Source organism: Cheilinus undulatus, linkage group 18 (assembly GCF_018320785.1).
Source record: "Cheilinus undulatus linkage group 18, ASM1832078v1, whole genome shotgun sequence".
Classification (NCBI taxonomy): domain Eukaryota; kingdom Metazoa; phylum Chordata; class Actinopteri; order Labriformes; family Labridae; genus Cheilinus; species Cheilinus undulatus.
In genome coordinates this window covers 3,131,759-3,148,164 of record NC_054882.1, presented here as the reverse complement: position 1 = coordinate 3,148,164, position 16,406 = coordinate 3,131,759, and the positions used below count along the sequence as shown (strand labels likewise).

Genomic DNA, 16,406 nt, shown 5'->3' with positions numbered 1-16,406 from the left:
TCGTATTCCCCATCAAGTATGTCACCACAGTCCCCCAGTGACCGCATGTTCTTTTTGTTTGTCCGTCAACTTTTCGTCTCTTTCTCTTCTTGACACTGGGAAACCAACATGCTTCCACACGTCAGATTTAAAAGTTGCTGAAGCCTCCATGTAATCACTTGGTTCTCCCTTGCCACTCATAGTATCCACCATTTTCGCACTTTTAGATCAAGCCAGCGAATGGAGTGCAAAGGATGATGGGTATGTAAGGGTTGTCCGTGAAGTTCCCACTTTCCTTTGCTCTACTCAACCAAAAAAACAGCACTGAAACGGCACATGTCCACAACGGTATTTGGACACCTCTGTCACCATGATAACTCCATATTACAGTTACATCTCTAGTTTTCGCTTAGTGCCTGGAGTGGCAAAACAAAACTGACCAATCAAATCAAGAAAAGAGCTTAAGACACCAGCTTTGTCAATCACAATGGCAGAAGAGAAACTGATCTGACTTTTCTTTCCAAGGGTCAGGTGATTTTTTAGGTGTACAGCTGCTGCTACTGCCAGGACAATATTCTTTTGGGATGCTCAACATTGGATTTCTGCCTGTATCCAAAATGCAGATATTTTACAGTTAATTTCAGATATATTAATGCAGTTCACACCTAAAAACACAGTTGTTTAAGGGATAGAGATGACCAAAGAAAACCATTGTTCTGCCTAAAACTGAGCTGTATATTCCTTGATACAGGGGATATTTACAGTTAGTATGTCAGAAATATTCGTATTTGCCAATAATGATGTTCAGCTGTGTATTATTTTGATTGTGCATCCCTATTTGACATTTTTTTCTTGTTTTCTCTGAGTAAAGGAAAAAGATAAGCACATCAAGAAATTTAAAACAGATTTTACTGAGAAGTTTAGAAGCCAACTTTTGTAATCGAGCAGCGATTAACTCTGGTGAGAATCGCCTTAATCTGAGGTTGTGAGTACTGCCAGTGCCAGAGGTGCTCGCTGTGAACAGACTCTTACTCCGCTTGTAACAATCTGTTTTTTCACCAAACAGTTGAAAAGTATCAACTGTATTGTCAGCGGGTTTCAGTGTTCTCTATTTCTAGTGATGGGAAAACTGAAGTTGTCTTTAAAGTGGAAGCTGATATGTCCTCACTTGTTTTGCCGCTATCGTCTCCCTCCTAACTGTGAACTCTTTGTCTTGCAGGTAGGTGATAAAGGAGAGGCCAGCTGTTCTATCCCAGCTAGAAGAGGACTCAGGATAGAAGCTGAAAGAGCCACACAGAGCCGGCGTGGGACACATCACAATCGAGGGGACATCAGGATGAAAGTGCCTCTGTACCACTGACAAGCAGGACTGGAATGATCTCTTGACCGTTTTTTTTCCTGGAAGTGACCGAGTTAGCGATGAGAGGGGGGATATAATGGCCAAAAACAAGGATGCACGCCCCCCGACATTCGCTGTCAGTGTGGTCGGCCTCTCGGGGACGGAGAAAGAGAAGGGAAATTGTGGTGTAGGCAAGTCCTGCCTATGTAACAGATATGTGCGTCCTGATGCGGACAGTTACTACTCAGAGCACACCTCAGTGCTGAGCACAATAGACTTTGGGGGACGTGTGGTCAACAATGACCACTTCCTTTACTGGGGGGAGGTGTCCCACAGAGGGGACGATGGGTTGGACTGTAAAATCCAAGTCATCGAACAGACAGAGTTCATTGATGACCAGACGTTCCTTCCGCATCGGAGTACAAACTTGCAACCGTACACCAAAAGAGCGGCAGCAACGAAGCTTCAGTCGGCAGAGAAGCTCATGTACATCTGCACCGATCAGCTGGGCCTGGAGCAGGACTTTGACCAGAAGCAGATGCCCGACGGGAAGCTGAACATCGACGGTTTTGTGCTCTGCATCGATGTTAGCAAAGGTTGCAACAGGAAGTTTGATGACCAAATGAAGTTTATCAACAGCCTCTACTCTCAGATAGTGAAAGCAAAGAAGCCTATTGTTGTGGCTGCCACAAAATGTGATGAGTGTGTAGACCAGCACCTTAGGGACCTGCAGGCTTTTGTTGCCAGCAAGAAAAACCTGTTGTTAATTGAGACGTCAGCACGCTCCAATGTCAACACAGAGCTCTGCTTCAACGCTCTCATCCAACAGTTGGATAAAACAAGAGGGAAGCCAAAAACTGTGCCATACCTGGAGGCCTATAAAATCCAACGGCAGCTCGTCGCCTCGGTGTCAGATAGATTTGAAAAGCTGATGGTTCACACAGTGAGAGATTATCACACCACATGGAAAACTGTGATGAATAATATGAAAGGCCAGCCAGATTACGATGAATTCATCAACTTGGAGGGCTCCAGGAAAGCCCGCAACATGTTCACAAAGCACATTAGTCAACTGAAGCAGGAGCACATCAAGAGGAGAAGGGAAGAGTATCTGACAACGCTCCCCAAAACCCTCAACAACCTCCTGAATAATCTAGAGGAAGTCGAATCCCTCTCATGGCCCGAGGCGCAGAGTGTCATAAGGAACCGTTCTGATTTCCAGTACTGGTTTGTGATTTTAGAACAAACACCCTGGGATGAGACTGACCACATCGACAACAGTGACCGAAGGATACCCTTTGACCTCCTGGATACGCCCGATGGCGAGAGAATCTACCACAGTCACGTCCAGCACCTGCTGTCTGAAAAGAGACGGGGCGAGATGAAAGAGAGGTTCAAGAAGACGCTGGAGAGGGTTCATTTTATCAGTCCGGGGCAGCCTTGGGAGGAAGTCATGTGCTTCGTCATGGAGGACGAGGCCTACAAGTACATCACAGAATCAGATAGGAGGGATGTTTACTGCAGACACCAGCAGGAAATAGTTGAAAGGGCCAAAGAGGATTTTCAGGAAATGCTTTTTGAACATGCTGAGCTGTTCTATGACTTGGACCTGAACGCCACCCCCAGCTGCGACAAGATGAGCGAAATTCACAGTGTGCTAAATGAGGAGCCCAGATACAGAGCACTGCAGAAACTTGCCCCAGATAGAGAGTCACTCCTCCTCAAACACATTGGGTTTGTTTACCATCCCACAAAGGAGACATGCCTGAGCGGGCAGAACTGTGTGGATCTGAAAGTGGAGCAGGTTTTAGCCAACAGGCTGGTGCAGCTCGACCACGGACGCTCTAATCTCTATTATAACAGTGCCAACATTGATAAGATCAACCTCTGCCTCCTGGGAAGGGAAGGTCTCTCACAGGAACTAGCCAACGAGATCAGAGCTCAGTCCACGGATGACGAGTACACCCTGGACGGTAAGATTTACGAACTTGAGCTCCTTCCTGTGGATGTCAACTCTACACTCCTCTTCAGCCACACCTGGGTCAACAGTTTCAAACCTCACGGCTGCTTTTGTGTCTTTAACTCCATAGAGTCCCTTAACTGTATTGGGGATTGCATAGGCAGGATCAGAGCAGAGATAGCACAGAGTCGGAGAGATCGTTTTGCTCAGCCGCTACCGTTCATTCTTATCCTGGCCAATCAGAGGGACAGCGTCTGCAAAAACATCCCCATCCTACGGCACCAGGGCCAACAGCTGGCTAACAAGCTTCAATGCACCTTTGTCGACATCCCCTCTGGGGCCTTTCCACGCAAATTCACAGAGTTTCAGATAAAGCAGGGTCTCCGAGCAGTGCTGGAGGGTCTGAAGCATAACTTTGATGTCCTGGCCCCTCTGCCCTGTATCAAAGACATGTCAGAGACAGACCTTAGGATAGTCATGTGTGCCATGTGCTGGGATCCCTTCAGCGTTGACCTCATCCTCTCTCCGTTCCTCGACTCACACTGCTGTAGCGCAGGGCAGCCGGGTCAGAGTAACACGCTGATACTGGACAAGATCATCGGAGACACTAGGAGGAGGATCCAGGTCACTGTGCTCTCCTATCACTCCGCCATTGGCGTTCGCAAAGATGAATTGGTGCATGGCTACATTTTAGTGTACTCTGCCAAACGCAAAGCTTCCATGGCGACCCTGCGGGCGTTCTTGGCTGAAGTCCAGGATGTGATCCCCGTCCAGATGGTAGCAATCACAGACAGTCAGGCTGACTTCTTTGAGAATGATTCGATTAAGGAGTTAATGACAGAGGGGGAGCACATCGCCACAGAGATTGCTGCAAAGTTTACTGCACTCTACTCGCTGTCACAGTATCATCGACAGACTGAGGTGTTCACACCCTTCTTCAATGAAGTGCTGGAGAAAAAGCCGAGCATCGAGAGCTCCTTCTTGTTCGACAGCTCTTCACGGGAGTGCACCACGGGTGCCAGCGAGGACGTCTTTCCCACGTCACCACATAGCCATTCACCCGCCTATAACACCTATTACCCTGAATCTGACGATGATAACGAGGCTCCTCCGCCGTACAGCCCAATCGGTGATGATGTTCAGCTACTCCCCACGCCTAGTGAGCGGGCTAAGTACCGCATCGACCTGGAAGGCAATGAATACCCAGTTCACAGCACGCCTGTTGGAGACCATGAACGCAACCACAAAGTGCCTCCACCAGTCCGGCCCAAACCAGTGCTACCCAAACCTAATGTGAAAAAGCTAGACCCCAACCTACTCAAAACCATCGAGGCCGGCATGAGGAGCAACCGTAGGATGCCGAGAGGCCCAATGACGCACAGCGAGGACGTGGAGGCGTCAGACAACTATGCAGACCCCGTGGACACCTTGCTGAGGTCCAGGGGGTACCACAACGATGACATATACGCTGTGCCTGATGACGCACACAGCCGTCTGGTCAAAATAAGAAACTCCTTCGGCGGCTTACACGGCCTTCATGGAGGCGGCGAGGAAGAGAACGGATATGACAGGAAGTCTCAGACTGGACGGCGGCCGTCGAAATACAAACACCGCTCTAAAATCCTCTTCAGCAAGACGAAGGCCTACCAAAGACGATTCCACTCTGACAGCGACGGCGAGGAATCCGGCCCTGCCACGCAGAAAAAGAAAAAGGGAAGAGCCCATCGGGGCAGCGAAGAGGACCCATTACTGTCCCCTGCAGACCCCTGGAAGGGCGGGATAGATAACCCTGCCATCACATCTGACCCGGAGCAGGAGGACAAGAAGATGAAGAAAAAGAAGACGCCCAAGACACCAAAGGAACCCAAGAAGGTGAGTCTTGGCTCATGCCTTTCACAGACTAATGCCAGGTCAATTTTATGAACTCTTTTTGGCAGGATGGTTCATATGTGCTCTGTAGATCCAGGAAACAGCAGATGTATCTGTCACTGAAACACTGTGCATGCGCTGCTTTTTGCCTTTTGAAGAGAAACTGAAAGAGTGTTTGGTGCTTTGAATCTGAGTGAGAGCTTTAAACCAGAAGAAAAGGCTTAAAGGACAGTTTGAGCCAGATAGTGTGGGTGGGACATATCAGCAGATTTCTTTTTAATGAGTCCAAAACTCAAGGCTAAAAATACCAAATTTGATAAGTAAGGGATTGTTCCAGCTGCTGAATGGTTTGTGAGCCTCCCTACCTTCCTTGTTACAGTCAATAAAAAACTTGATAAAAGATGCTCTGCTAAAGACAATAGGGCTCTGTCAGTATAATCTCAGCATAGGGGGCATAGGGGCTGTATCTGTGATAAGATTCCTGCTTAGTCTATGTAGAGAAAATGCAGTTATGTCATGCTGCATTGCATGTTGGGCTGCAGGGGTCATCCTCTGAGGAGTGCACATGAAAACTAACTCAGTCTACTTTATCCATCCCTGTTTTGTTCGGCTGAAACTAAAACACCTACGTGTTAGGGCAGTGTTGGAGTAATTTTAGCGGTTTCTTTCTTCCCCATGGCAGAAAGACAAATATGAAAATATAAAATGAAAATATAAGATATTAGGTTCAAGGGGGAGACTGGTTATATTTTCACTCTACTGCAGAGGAACATTTCCAAACAGAGAAAACAAATATGACAGTAGGTAAATGTTTTTATAAAGTAAGATTTCAGAAACTGAGTTAATATAGGAAATTATGGTTTTATGGAGCTGTAGACCTTTCAACAATTAAATTATAATCATATTTTTCAAAGCTTTTTTGTCTGGTGTAGGGATGAGCATAGTTTAACTAAAATGAGCTAAAAATTAAATTAGCCAATGCAAGGATTATAAATTGGATAAACTGTTTATCTTTAATTCCGTCAGGACCACTTGGTCAGGAAACACGCATCATTTGCTGTTATTCATATTTTAATATTATTTCCAGCTATTACAATGCATTTATTGCTGTCAGTTATATTTACTGGTGTGACTCTTCTGGGATCCCCCTGCTCTTCCATAAGCCTTTGTGGAAAGCTTTTTCCTGTTTCTACAAGAAAAAGCCCCAAGCAGGGAGAGAAGCAGTAAAAACCCAGAGCAGAGAAGGCTTCAGTGACAACAGGATGGCACCGATCAAGTCAGATGTGGAGTAAAGGAGGAGCTGGGGGGGAGGAGGGTTACAAAAGCTGCTTGCAGAGTGAAGGTACACCAGAGCAACTTAAAGGGATACTTCAACATTTTGACAAATTTTCCCATTGCCATAATCCCTGTAGTCTTAGTAATAGGTTCAAATAGGCCAAAATGTTGAAGTATCCCTTGAAATATGGCAGCATGAGTGCTTTTAGACAGTAGGAAGCTTAGCTTGAATCAGCTGGACTCAATGAAATGAGCCTGCCTGATGATAAGATTTTTGCACTGCAATGTCTGTATTAACTCAAAAAGTGACCATTTTTATGTGACATATATATATTTATTTTTTAATTAAGGTATTACAGTTTCTTACATGTTCCCAGAAGTTTTCAAAAAGAGAAATTCTTAATTTTGTTAGTCAGCAAAGGAGGGGGGTTGACTGGCTGCTCAGTGTGACTAAGGTGCTTCAAAAGTAAACCAAAATTGGGTGCTCTTGGAAAACAGGGGCAAAAACTTTCCTAAAAAGGGAGAAAACCAGGCACTCCAAACACAAAAAAGTACAAATGAGGAAGGAAATACTAACAAGCCTTTATTGTAATGGCCAAATCATTAAAAAGCCAACATGTTTTAACCAAACTGGTCTTCGTCAGGGTTAGCAAACATTTGTGGTGTGGTCACAGCTCTATGTAGACTACAGCCAATGAAGGTAGTCACATGAATCAGAGAGAAGAGGAGCCAGGTGAGAGTCTGACTGGTTGAAACATGTTGCCTTTTTAATGATTTGGCCATTACAGTAAAGGCTTTTTAGTATTTCCTTCCTCATTTGCACTTTTTTGTGTTTTGAGTGCCTGGTTTTTCTCCCTTTTCTTAATTTTTATATTGAATTTTGATAGACAGGACATGTTTATTGCCACCTCTGTAGCATGAAAAACACCCAACACTTGGCATTTCCAGCACTGCTCGGTGGCATCCACCTCCATGGCCTCCTTCTCAATACTTCTTCTTCTGTATTTAGGACTCTTTCAGTAATATGGCAACTCAAAAGGTGTAACTAGAAAACCAAAGCAGTAGATTTCTCATGAGGGAGATTGCACTTAAAAGTGCACTTCTGCATTCACGCTGAAAGCAGTCTCCAAATGTATATATGGTGTTTACTGTCGTCACTACAGAGCTCAACAGTTGGCGCCCACTTTTTCCAAGACTTTAAACCTCAGTGACAACAGGCGATAGCCAAAATTCAGATGTCACTCTAGACTTGTGGAAAGTCTGTTTATTTCCCTTTTAAATGGCGCCACATTTGTAAGGATCATGCATTTGTGGGATGAGCAGCAGAGCTGAGTATGTGGGCTGCACCCATGAAACATTTGCCAAATCTTTTCTGCAGAAGAAGCTGTTTGGTATTGGCAGAGAAGATTTGGCACATTTTTCATGGGCGCAACCCACATACTCAGCTCTGCTGCTCATCCCACAAATGCATGATCCTTACAAATGTGGCATCATTTAAAAGGTTAATAAACAGGCTTTCCAATGGTATAATATTTATTGCCAAGAAGCATTGTTACAACAAAGAAATAATGCCTTACTTTTTGTGCAAAGTTTATTTATCTGTGCTTTCAAGTTTAAATATTCTTTTGTTAATAAATGATGGTTAAGATCACTAGAAGCAGCTAAATGCTGAAGTTTTCAAGTGTAAACAAGCTGAAGAAATCAGAGACATCTCATTGACACTCTAGGATTGTGGGTAATGTAATGCTGTTGCCCTAGATCGTGCATAAACCATGTTTTTCTTGAACCAAGATCAATTAGATAAGAAACTATGTCGTTGTATGATCACATATCATTGATTTATGCTAAGGTAGCTCGTGGTGAGTCTTTTTGAGTTATGGCCAAAAATCAAATCTAAAAAGCAGCATAGACTGTATGATGTGGCTGATGAGGGACAGTAAGAAGGAGTGAGTGGGTGTCTCTTTTCCTCCCTCCTAGCTTTGTCTGTCATAAAGGCATTTTTTAAATACCAGGGTAGATGCTCCTCAGCAGAAACTCTGGGGTTTAGTTAAATATAAAATGTAAGCAATGCATGAAGCACAAGCTTTGCAGCTGAGAGTGCATATTAGCAGTCATTGCATGATACACATCTACTTACAGGTTCTTTTGCATCAAAGATACTTGGATAAACTCCTAAATATCACAGTGAACCACCTTCAGCTTTTGAAGTCAGAGTTTGTTGCTCAGAATGGATTCTCTGAGGCATTTCTGTTAAACTTAATCAGCTGGTAGTTTTCATAATTTAAATGCTTGCAGACTCCTGAATAGTTGTATTATGTTGGCAGTCTTGCTGTTTTGCATAATGCGCACTAACACACATATTTATGCGAGATCGCTCCCTGGCATGCATCAGATAGCCGTGTGCAAATCAGTAAAGAGCAGCCTCCAGTGCTACATGGGCGTCGTGAATGCAGGGCATTGTTGGAACATCCAAACCGCCTTTGATAATCAGACAGAGGTGAACCTTAAGGTACAAAATGGAAGGTGTTTAGTCGCTGTCCCGTCCAATTAGAGAGGAGCATGAGGCGCCGTAGGCATGACAACACTTTGAAGAGCAAAGGAGTGTGGGAAATCAAAGCCACCTCAGCACCTCGTTACTCGTCCTGGCTTCTGTCTTGTGTAACTGTTGTTGTCTCATTTCTCCTCGTCTTCCTCCACATGGACTTCTCTCTGCTCTCTTGTCATCCCACTAACTTTCTGTCTTATCTATTTCCCCACTGACCTCCTCCTCCTCCTCTTCGTCTCTGATATGCTCTTTGCTTTCTATTCACCCTCCCTCCTTGCACCCCCTTGTGTCTTTTTCTCATTTTTCTCATCCAACTCCTCATCCTCTCTGTTTCCCCTTTGAAACGGCTTTCTCACCACTTACTCTTCTGTCCTGTTTTTTTCCCCACATCTACCATTTTAAACTCTCTGTGTCTTCAGTTTTTTCATCCTCTGCTTTTTGTTTTAAACCGCTCCTTATTGTTCTCTGTTCTTCATTCCACATTCATAAATTCATGGTTTTCTGTTAGAAGATGGTTAATTGCTCCCACTGGATGGGGAGTGATTCCCTGCCTCAGGTGGAGGTGCTCAAGAATGTCTGGGTGTTGTTCCCTGAGTGATAGTAGAATGAAGCACAAGATTGTTAGACAGATTGGTGCGTTAAAAGTGATAACAAAACTCATGTTAATGCACGCCATGGCATGGCACTCCGCTTGCACCACTGGTTGTAATGTAATCCACGCTTACATGAGTTTTAAAACACTTAAATTCTTCTTTCTTGGTGTCCATCAGTGATAAGAAATGATGAAGTAATGTAATAACCCTTTGTGTGAACATCAGGCACTGTTAAAATAATCACAGTTTTTAAAAACGTTCAAACTATTGCTTTAGGTTATTTCTTCCCCCTATCCGGCTAAACACATTTAAATCGCATTGAACTGAGTAGTCTTAAGTAGAGGAAATGCTCAGGAAACAGCCAAACTCACAGGCTCATTGTGTCAGTAAGTTTATGTTGTGAGGCTGGTGTGCCTAGTAGAGCGTGGCTAAAGTTAGCAACTAGCTCCTCAAGGCTTCGTACATCTTTGCAGATTAATGTCTGATTATTGCTGATATCCCCCTCTTTAGTGACATGCAGTCAACCCTAAACAATCTACATACAACTTAAGTTCCACTTTTTTCTCTAAAACATTACCATACCACATTATTTCTAAGACATACTAAACGCTAACTTCTCATGTTTACATTCACAAAGCATCTCAAGAAAGCTCTGCAAGAAAGGCAGCGTCATATAACTGAAGCTCTAGCAGCTATTGGTGAAGGGAAATTTTATTGAAGTCTCCAAAGAGCATTTGACTGGGATTTTAGGGCTGTATTTAAAATGATAGTTTAACAGACTCATAAAATCAGAATAAAACCTTTTAGTTGGCTAACTGCATGCATCCCTAATCTGTACCCCTTCTCATGTGAAATGTAGAGAGTTAATGGGTGCTTATCGGTTATTTTAGACCAGTAATACTCAACGTGTGGCTCATTTAAGCTACCTTTTGCCATTAAATACCACTTTTTTCCTACTTTTTTCCAATTTTTCCCAATTTTTGCCACTTTAATCCTATTTTCACCCATTCAAGCTACCTTTTGCCATTACATACCACCTTTTTCCTACTTTCTGCCTATTTTTGCCACTTTTTCCAATTTTTGCCACTTGTATCACAGTTTTGCCCATTTAAGCTACCTTTTGCCATTAAATATCACTTTTTTCCTACTTTTTTGCCCATTTTTGCCATTTTTTCCAATTTTTGCCATGTTTATCCCATTTTTGCCCATTTAAACTACCTTTTGCCATTGAATACCACCTTTTTCCTACTTGTTTGCCTATTTTTGCCACTTTTGCCCCTTTTTTGCCCATTTAAGCTACCTTTTACCATAAAATACCACCTTGTCCCTATTTTTTTTCCCCAGTTTTGGCACTTTATTGCAACTTTTTACCCATCGTGCCCTTTTTCACAATTTTTCTCCCCATTTTCACCAAATTAATTTGCCTTTTGTCAGTTTTGTAATTTTTTGCCCATTTTAACCACTTCTTTTTGCCACTTTTATCCCATTTTGCCCCTTTTCACCATTTTTTCACCACTTTTCACCCATTTAAGCTACCCTTTGCCATTAAATAACATTTGTTTCCACTTTTGGACCATTTTTTTGCTACCTGTCACTCATTTTTTGTCACTTCTCAACCATTTTTGCCTCTTTCTGAGCCTTTTCCTCCCCATTTTCTCCCATTTTCACACAATTTTGTTGCTTTTTGACCATTTTTGCCACCTGTAACTTATTGTTATTGCTACTTCAAGCTGTTTTTGCCACTTTTCACCACTTAGATTGTGGCTCTTGCAAAGGTATTTTTCAACAGCTTGGCTCTTTGGTTGGTAGCACTGTTTGAGACGCTAAAGTTCGTTTAACTTTCTATAAGTGATCTGTAAAGTTGCAGCTGGATAGAGGTCACCGTTGCTGTGCAGTGTGAAAATAATAATATAAAAGGGTGATCTTTATCTGTTAAAAGCATACTTAACATTACTTCACATTCTTAGAGTCTATAGTTAAGTAGATAATAGTTCTTGGTAATTATTTTTCATATTACCACTAGGCAGAATGGAGGGGTGAGAGAGGTAAAGAGAGAGAGCACATGTGTCATAGAGGGAGAGGAAAAAGAGAGGGGAACTTCATTTTATTCTCTGTGCTGGTATAACTCAGTTTACCTGTGAAGTGAAAACAAACAGTGCTTTAACTACTTCCAGCAGCTCAGAAATAAAAACATTTGTTTAGACTTAAGGCATTTTGTTAAAGGATTGAATGAAAGGCCTCAGAGGAGCGTGCTTGCACACTGTGGTTGCTTATGCATGCTGGTGAGTGCCTGTGTGGTAACGCCATGTACCCTGGGTAAATGTGGGGAAAGGTGGAGGGTATTAAAAACTGTCCAACCTCCTGTCTTCCTTCTTACCTCTTTTACTCATCTTTTCCTCATCCTTCTATTACAGCCGAGATCTTCCAAACCACCCAAGCCTCTGTATCCCCCCACCCGAAGAACCTGGGAGAGCAACTACTTTGGCGTTCCCCTGCAGCACCTGGTGACCCCGGATCGACCAATCCCACTCTTCATTGAGAAATGCGTGGACTACATTGAGCGCATAGGTGAGTCAGGAGTTTTCTTTCTCTTTTTCTATATCCCATCCTTCGCTTTAGTCGTTTTTGTTCCTTTTATTCTGCTCACTCAGGTGCAGCCAGCCATTCTCTGGTATTTTGTTACTCTTGCAGAGTGCAGCTGGTTTGTTTCCACATGCATAGACTTTGCAGTTATCAGGTGTGAAAATGCCTCTCATTTCCTTCCAATAAGTAATTGAGTGAGTGAGAGAAGGGGGGAGGAACAGGGGAGGAGTGGATTCAAAGTGGGAGGAGGAAGCGCTTTCTTTACTCGGCTCTGATGTCACCCGTCAAACATGTTTTGTCTGGTTTGTCAGCCTGCAGCCTGCACCAGGCCGGCACTCAATACAAGTCAATCTGAATTCAATGAGCTATATTGGGATGGTATCTGATGTGTTGCCAAAGCGCCGCTGGAGTGATTACAAAATAAGATGGTAAAAGATTACAGAGAGATTGAGAGAGATTTACACAGGTAGGCATCTGTTATTAATCCTCTGTAAACAAGGAAGGAGAAGAGAAAATGAGATGATTCTGAAAGAACTGCAGGTGTAGAAATTTGTTGAGCAGTCCCAGGTGGTTTCCAGTATCATAATCCAGTGGTTAGTACTGAGGATGGGTCAGCCTCCAGCGTGGATGACTTTTATGCAGCCATCAGATATTTCTGATTAGTTTGGAATCCTGAGTGAACATTTACATACCCAATATTGTGCACTTGTTGTATTCAAATTGAGTCAAATTAGGGCTGGGGAATTAATCACAAATTAGATTAAATCACAACACGGCCCGCTGGAATTTAAAAATTTGGTTAAATGTATGATTAGAGCGTTCCTGACTAAATGTTGGTTTTAATTCAAAATGGTTTGTTTCTTGTTTTTGTTGAAAAATACACAAGGCAAGGAATCCAATAATGGTTGTATAATAAATCGCAATATAGGGAAAAAAATCTCAGATTGATTATTTTTGCAAATCGTTCAGCGTAGATATTCACACCCTGACTATCTTGCAACCTCTCTATGATTGATGGATCATTCATCAGAGAAGAAGAAGAAGAAAAATGTTCTTATCATAAATAAAAATGGTTAAAACAAACATGCATCCTGCTCAGACTCATGCAGCTCCCACCAGTCCATGCTTGGTATTTGTCTGGCTCACTGCCCAGCTGTCGTAAAGAAAACCCTCCTTCATAGTCTGAGAGATTCCTCAGTGAAGGCAGGGATCAGTCCGATAGATATTTATACACCAGACACTTTATCTCCATGTTTTTGTTTCCTTTATGGATGACTTAGGAGGGATTTAAACCCACAACCCAGTGTCAGATGTGTCACTGTGGTAATTTAACCATGCAAGCCTGAAGACCTTCGCTTCAACTCAAACTGTTCCTTTTCCTTCTGACCGCGGAAATGAATATTTGAAACATGCTTAAACTTTAATGAGCGTGTTGCATAATGTATTTACTCATGGATCATTGCTCTTTTCCACATTTAGTCCATCAGAATAAGCTCGAAGAAGCAAAAGTGTCTCTCGGTGAAAGACCTCAAAGTAACTTTCCCCCCAGTCAGATGCTTTGAATATCTGATGACGTGATTCTGCTCGTGTGCATCGGCTCATTAGCTCTGTTTTATCTGTTTTTTCTTCTACGTGGTGTTTAGTGGATTAAGTGCAGCTCTTTCTGGTTTTTGCATCTTACTTTGAAGATAACGGTTATTTAATAGTGCTCATAGTTGCTAATTCAACAGAGAAATGTGGAAATAAAAGCGTGAAATTCATGTTTTGTTCATGTTTACTCTGTTTTGTCCTTAGTTTGAGCAGCAAATGCATGAGATCTAATTAAAAGAGGTACTTCTACCTTCCCACCGGTGTTTGTAGTGATCCGTTTATTTTCAAGGTAGTGTTTTTTCGTCTCTTTGAGCTTCTTTTTCGTTCTGGGGCTGTTAATTCCTGTCCTGAAAATCCCTTCCGAATATGTTTTGATATTCAGCTGGATCTACATGAGCCTGTTCGGGGCTGCCAACCAAATTTCGGATTAATCCAGGCGCTCTTTGTGTGTGGATGCGCGTGCAGAAGCCTGCCAGCTGACAGCACTGTATCGGAGATTTCATGGCATGTGCCGTGAAAGTCCAGACGGTCTGTTGGGTGGATTTAACAGCTTTTTTTTTTTCTTTCTCCTGGAATATCGCTCCTCACCGTACACGGAGAGAACATCTTAGTGCATTTCTAACAGCCTCATGTTGTATAATGTGCTTCATATCCAGTCAGTTTCAGAGCTTTTACAGCCTGATGAGGTCATTCAGGTTGCTTCTGTCTTAGAAATAACATTGAGATCGTCTTCACATGTAGCCTGGTTGCCATGGTAATCTGCCTGTATAACATTATGGAGCTCTGAGGGTGGGGTCGCTTTGTAAATGTGCAGAGTTGTGAGTGATTGTGGTTGTTGGCGTGATATCTCTGTGGTTAGAAGGATGAACTGTCTGCAGAGATCCGCCCTAACGTCTGCTAAAATAAGATCCTGAATCTCTAAGGAGTGCTGACCTCTGACCTCTGAGCAGGGCAGGTGGAGAGAGCCTGTCCCAGTGGGAATTATTAAAACGTCTCTGTTATATCGTGTTATTATTGTGGCACCAGAGCCTTGTCGCAATAATTGTGGGGGAAAAGTAGAGTGTTAAAGACTCCTCCGCTCTTTGGTGGTCCATTTGATCTTGTGGCTTCATGGAAAAACACTCAAAGAAGGATTTGTTGATGTTTATAGGCTGCAGCTGAGATGTGACACCCACAGAATCTCAGACAGCTCACACTTGAGCCATAATGTTTAACTTTAGTTACATATTCTCTGTTTGAGAGCCCCTAACACAGATGATTGTAAAAACATTTCTGACATTTTGGCTGTTATGATACCAGAATGTCAAACTTCAATGAGAGTCCAGGTCTCAGGATTTGATTTGATTCCATTATCATGCCGAAGATTTAAATTGATTTAATGATGCATCACCATTTATCAAGATGGGTGACATATATTTTCATTTTAAGTAAAGGTTTGTGTTTAAAAGATACAATACAGGCAGCTTTGAGAGAGCCAGATCAAAAGTAGTGATCTCCTAAGGTATATACTTTTTTGCCCCTTTTTACCATTTTTTTCCACTTTTCATCCTTTTCAGCTACCTTTTGCCATTAGATACCACTTTTTCCCAACTTTTTCCAGTTTTGAAACTTCATTTTGCAACTTTTTACCCATTTTTGCCATTTTTCACAGTTTTTTATCCCCATTTTCACCCACTTAATTTGCCTTTTGTCATTTAATACCACCCTTTTCCAAGTTTTTGCCCATTTTAGCCACTTTTTTTTGCCACTTCTATCCCGTTTTTGCCTTTCTTTTACCATTTTTCCACCACTTTTCACCCATTTAAGCTACTTTTTGCTATAAAATACCACTGTTCTCCCCTTGTTTACCCATTTAAGCTACTTTTGACTGCTTTTTGCCCATTTTAGTCACTTTTCACTTTTTTGCCATAGGGATATGTGCAATATAAATCATTGCAGTACAGGGCTATGTGCAATATGGATCAGTGCAGTATAGGGATATGTGCAATATTAATTGGTGCAATAAAGGGGTAGGTCCATTTGGACTCAGTGCAATACAGATAAATTCTGGCTGATCTAACGTGTTATTGTTGTTTGTTTGTACTAACATGATCCTGTAGTCACAGTTTTTGTCCTTGTTCACGGTTGTGTCCTGTGTGTAAATAATATGTGTATATGTTATATTTCTTACATCAACCTGCCAGGGGGTCTGCAGATGGAAATTAGCCTTGGGCTACAATCTGGCATATTTACATTTTTTAAAATATTCATTAATATGTATTGTTCCCCCTTTAATAAATAGATAAATAAATTAAAATAAAATAAAATAGCGATGTGGAGTTAGCAGTGCTAGCACCTCTAGCTTTGGATGCTCTTTGTAGGTAAATGTCAACATTCCTAAACTGAATATCATCACACAATACTTGAGTTATATGTGAGTATAACCAGCCACTGGACAACTTTATACTCATTTCCTAGATAAAAATAAACCATGTAGTCCCCATGAGATGCTACCAGTGCTATCAGTTAGCAGTTGTTTACATCAGATTAAAGAGCATTGTGGCAGCAAGGAAGCAGTCGTCCAGAACAACTACAGTGGTTTTTAGCAGCAGGTGACTGTGTTACAGTTAAACCAAGTGTTTGACCCAGATTGTGGTTCTGAAATGATGAGAATAAAATGTTGGTATTTGGTTG

The 16,406-nt window shown here is 42.4% G+C and overlaps 1 protein-coding gene across 1 annotated transcript in view; it reads left to right on the top strand.

Moving 5' to 3' along the window:
• arhgap5 (Rho GTPase activating protein 5) overlaps positions 1 to 16,406 on the top strand; it is a 96,448-nt gene that overhangs the window by 20,993 nt on the left and 59,049 nt on the right. Inside the window, exons 2-3 of the mRNA XM_041812563.1 lie at positions 1,199 to 5,150; positions 11,975 to 12,128. Coding sequence (XP_041668497.1) covers positions 1,416 to 5,150; positions 11,975 to 12,128 — 3,889 coding nt within the window. The 5' untranslated portion in view covers positions 1,199 to 1,415. The remainder of the gene's footprint in view (positions 1 to 1,198; positions 5,151 to 11,974; positions 12,129 to 16,406) is intronic.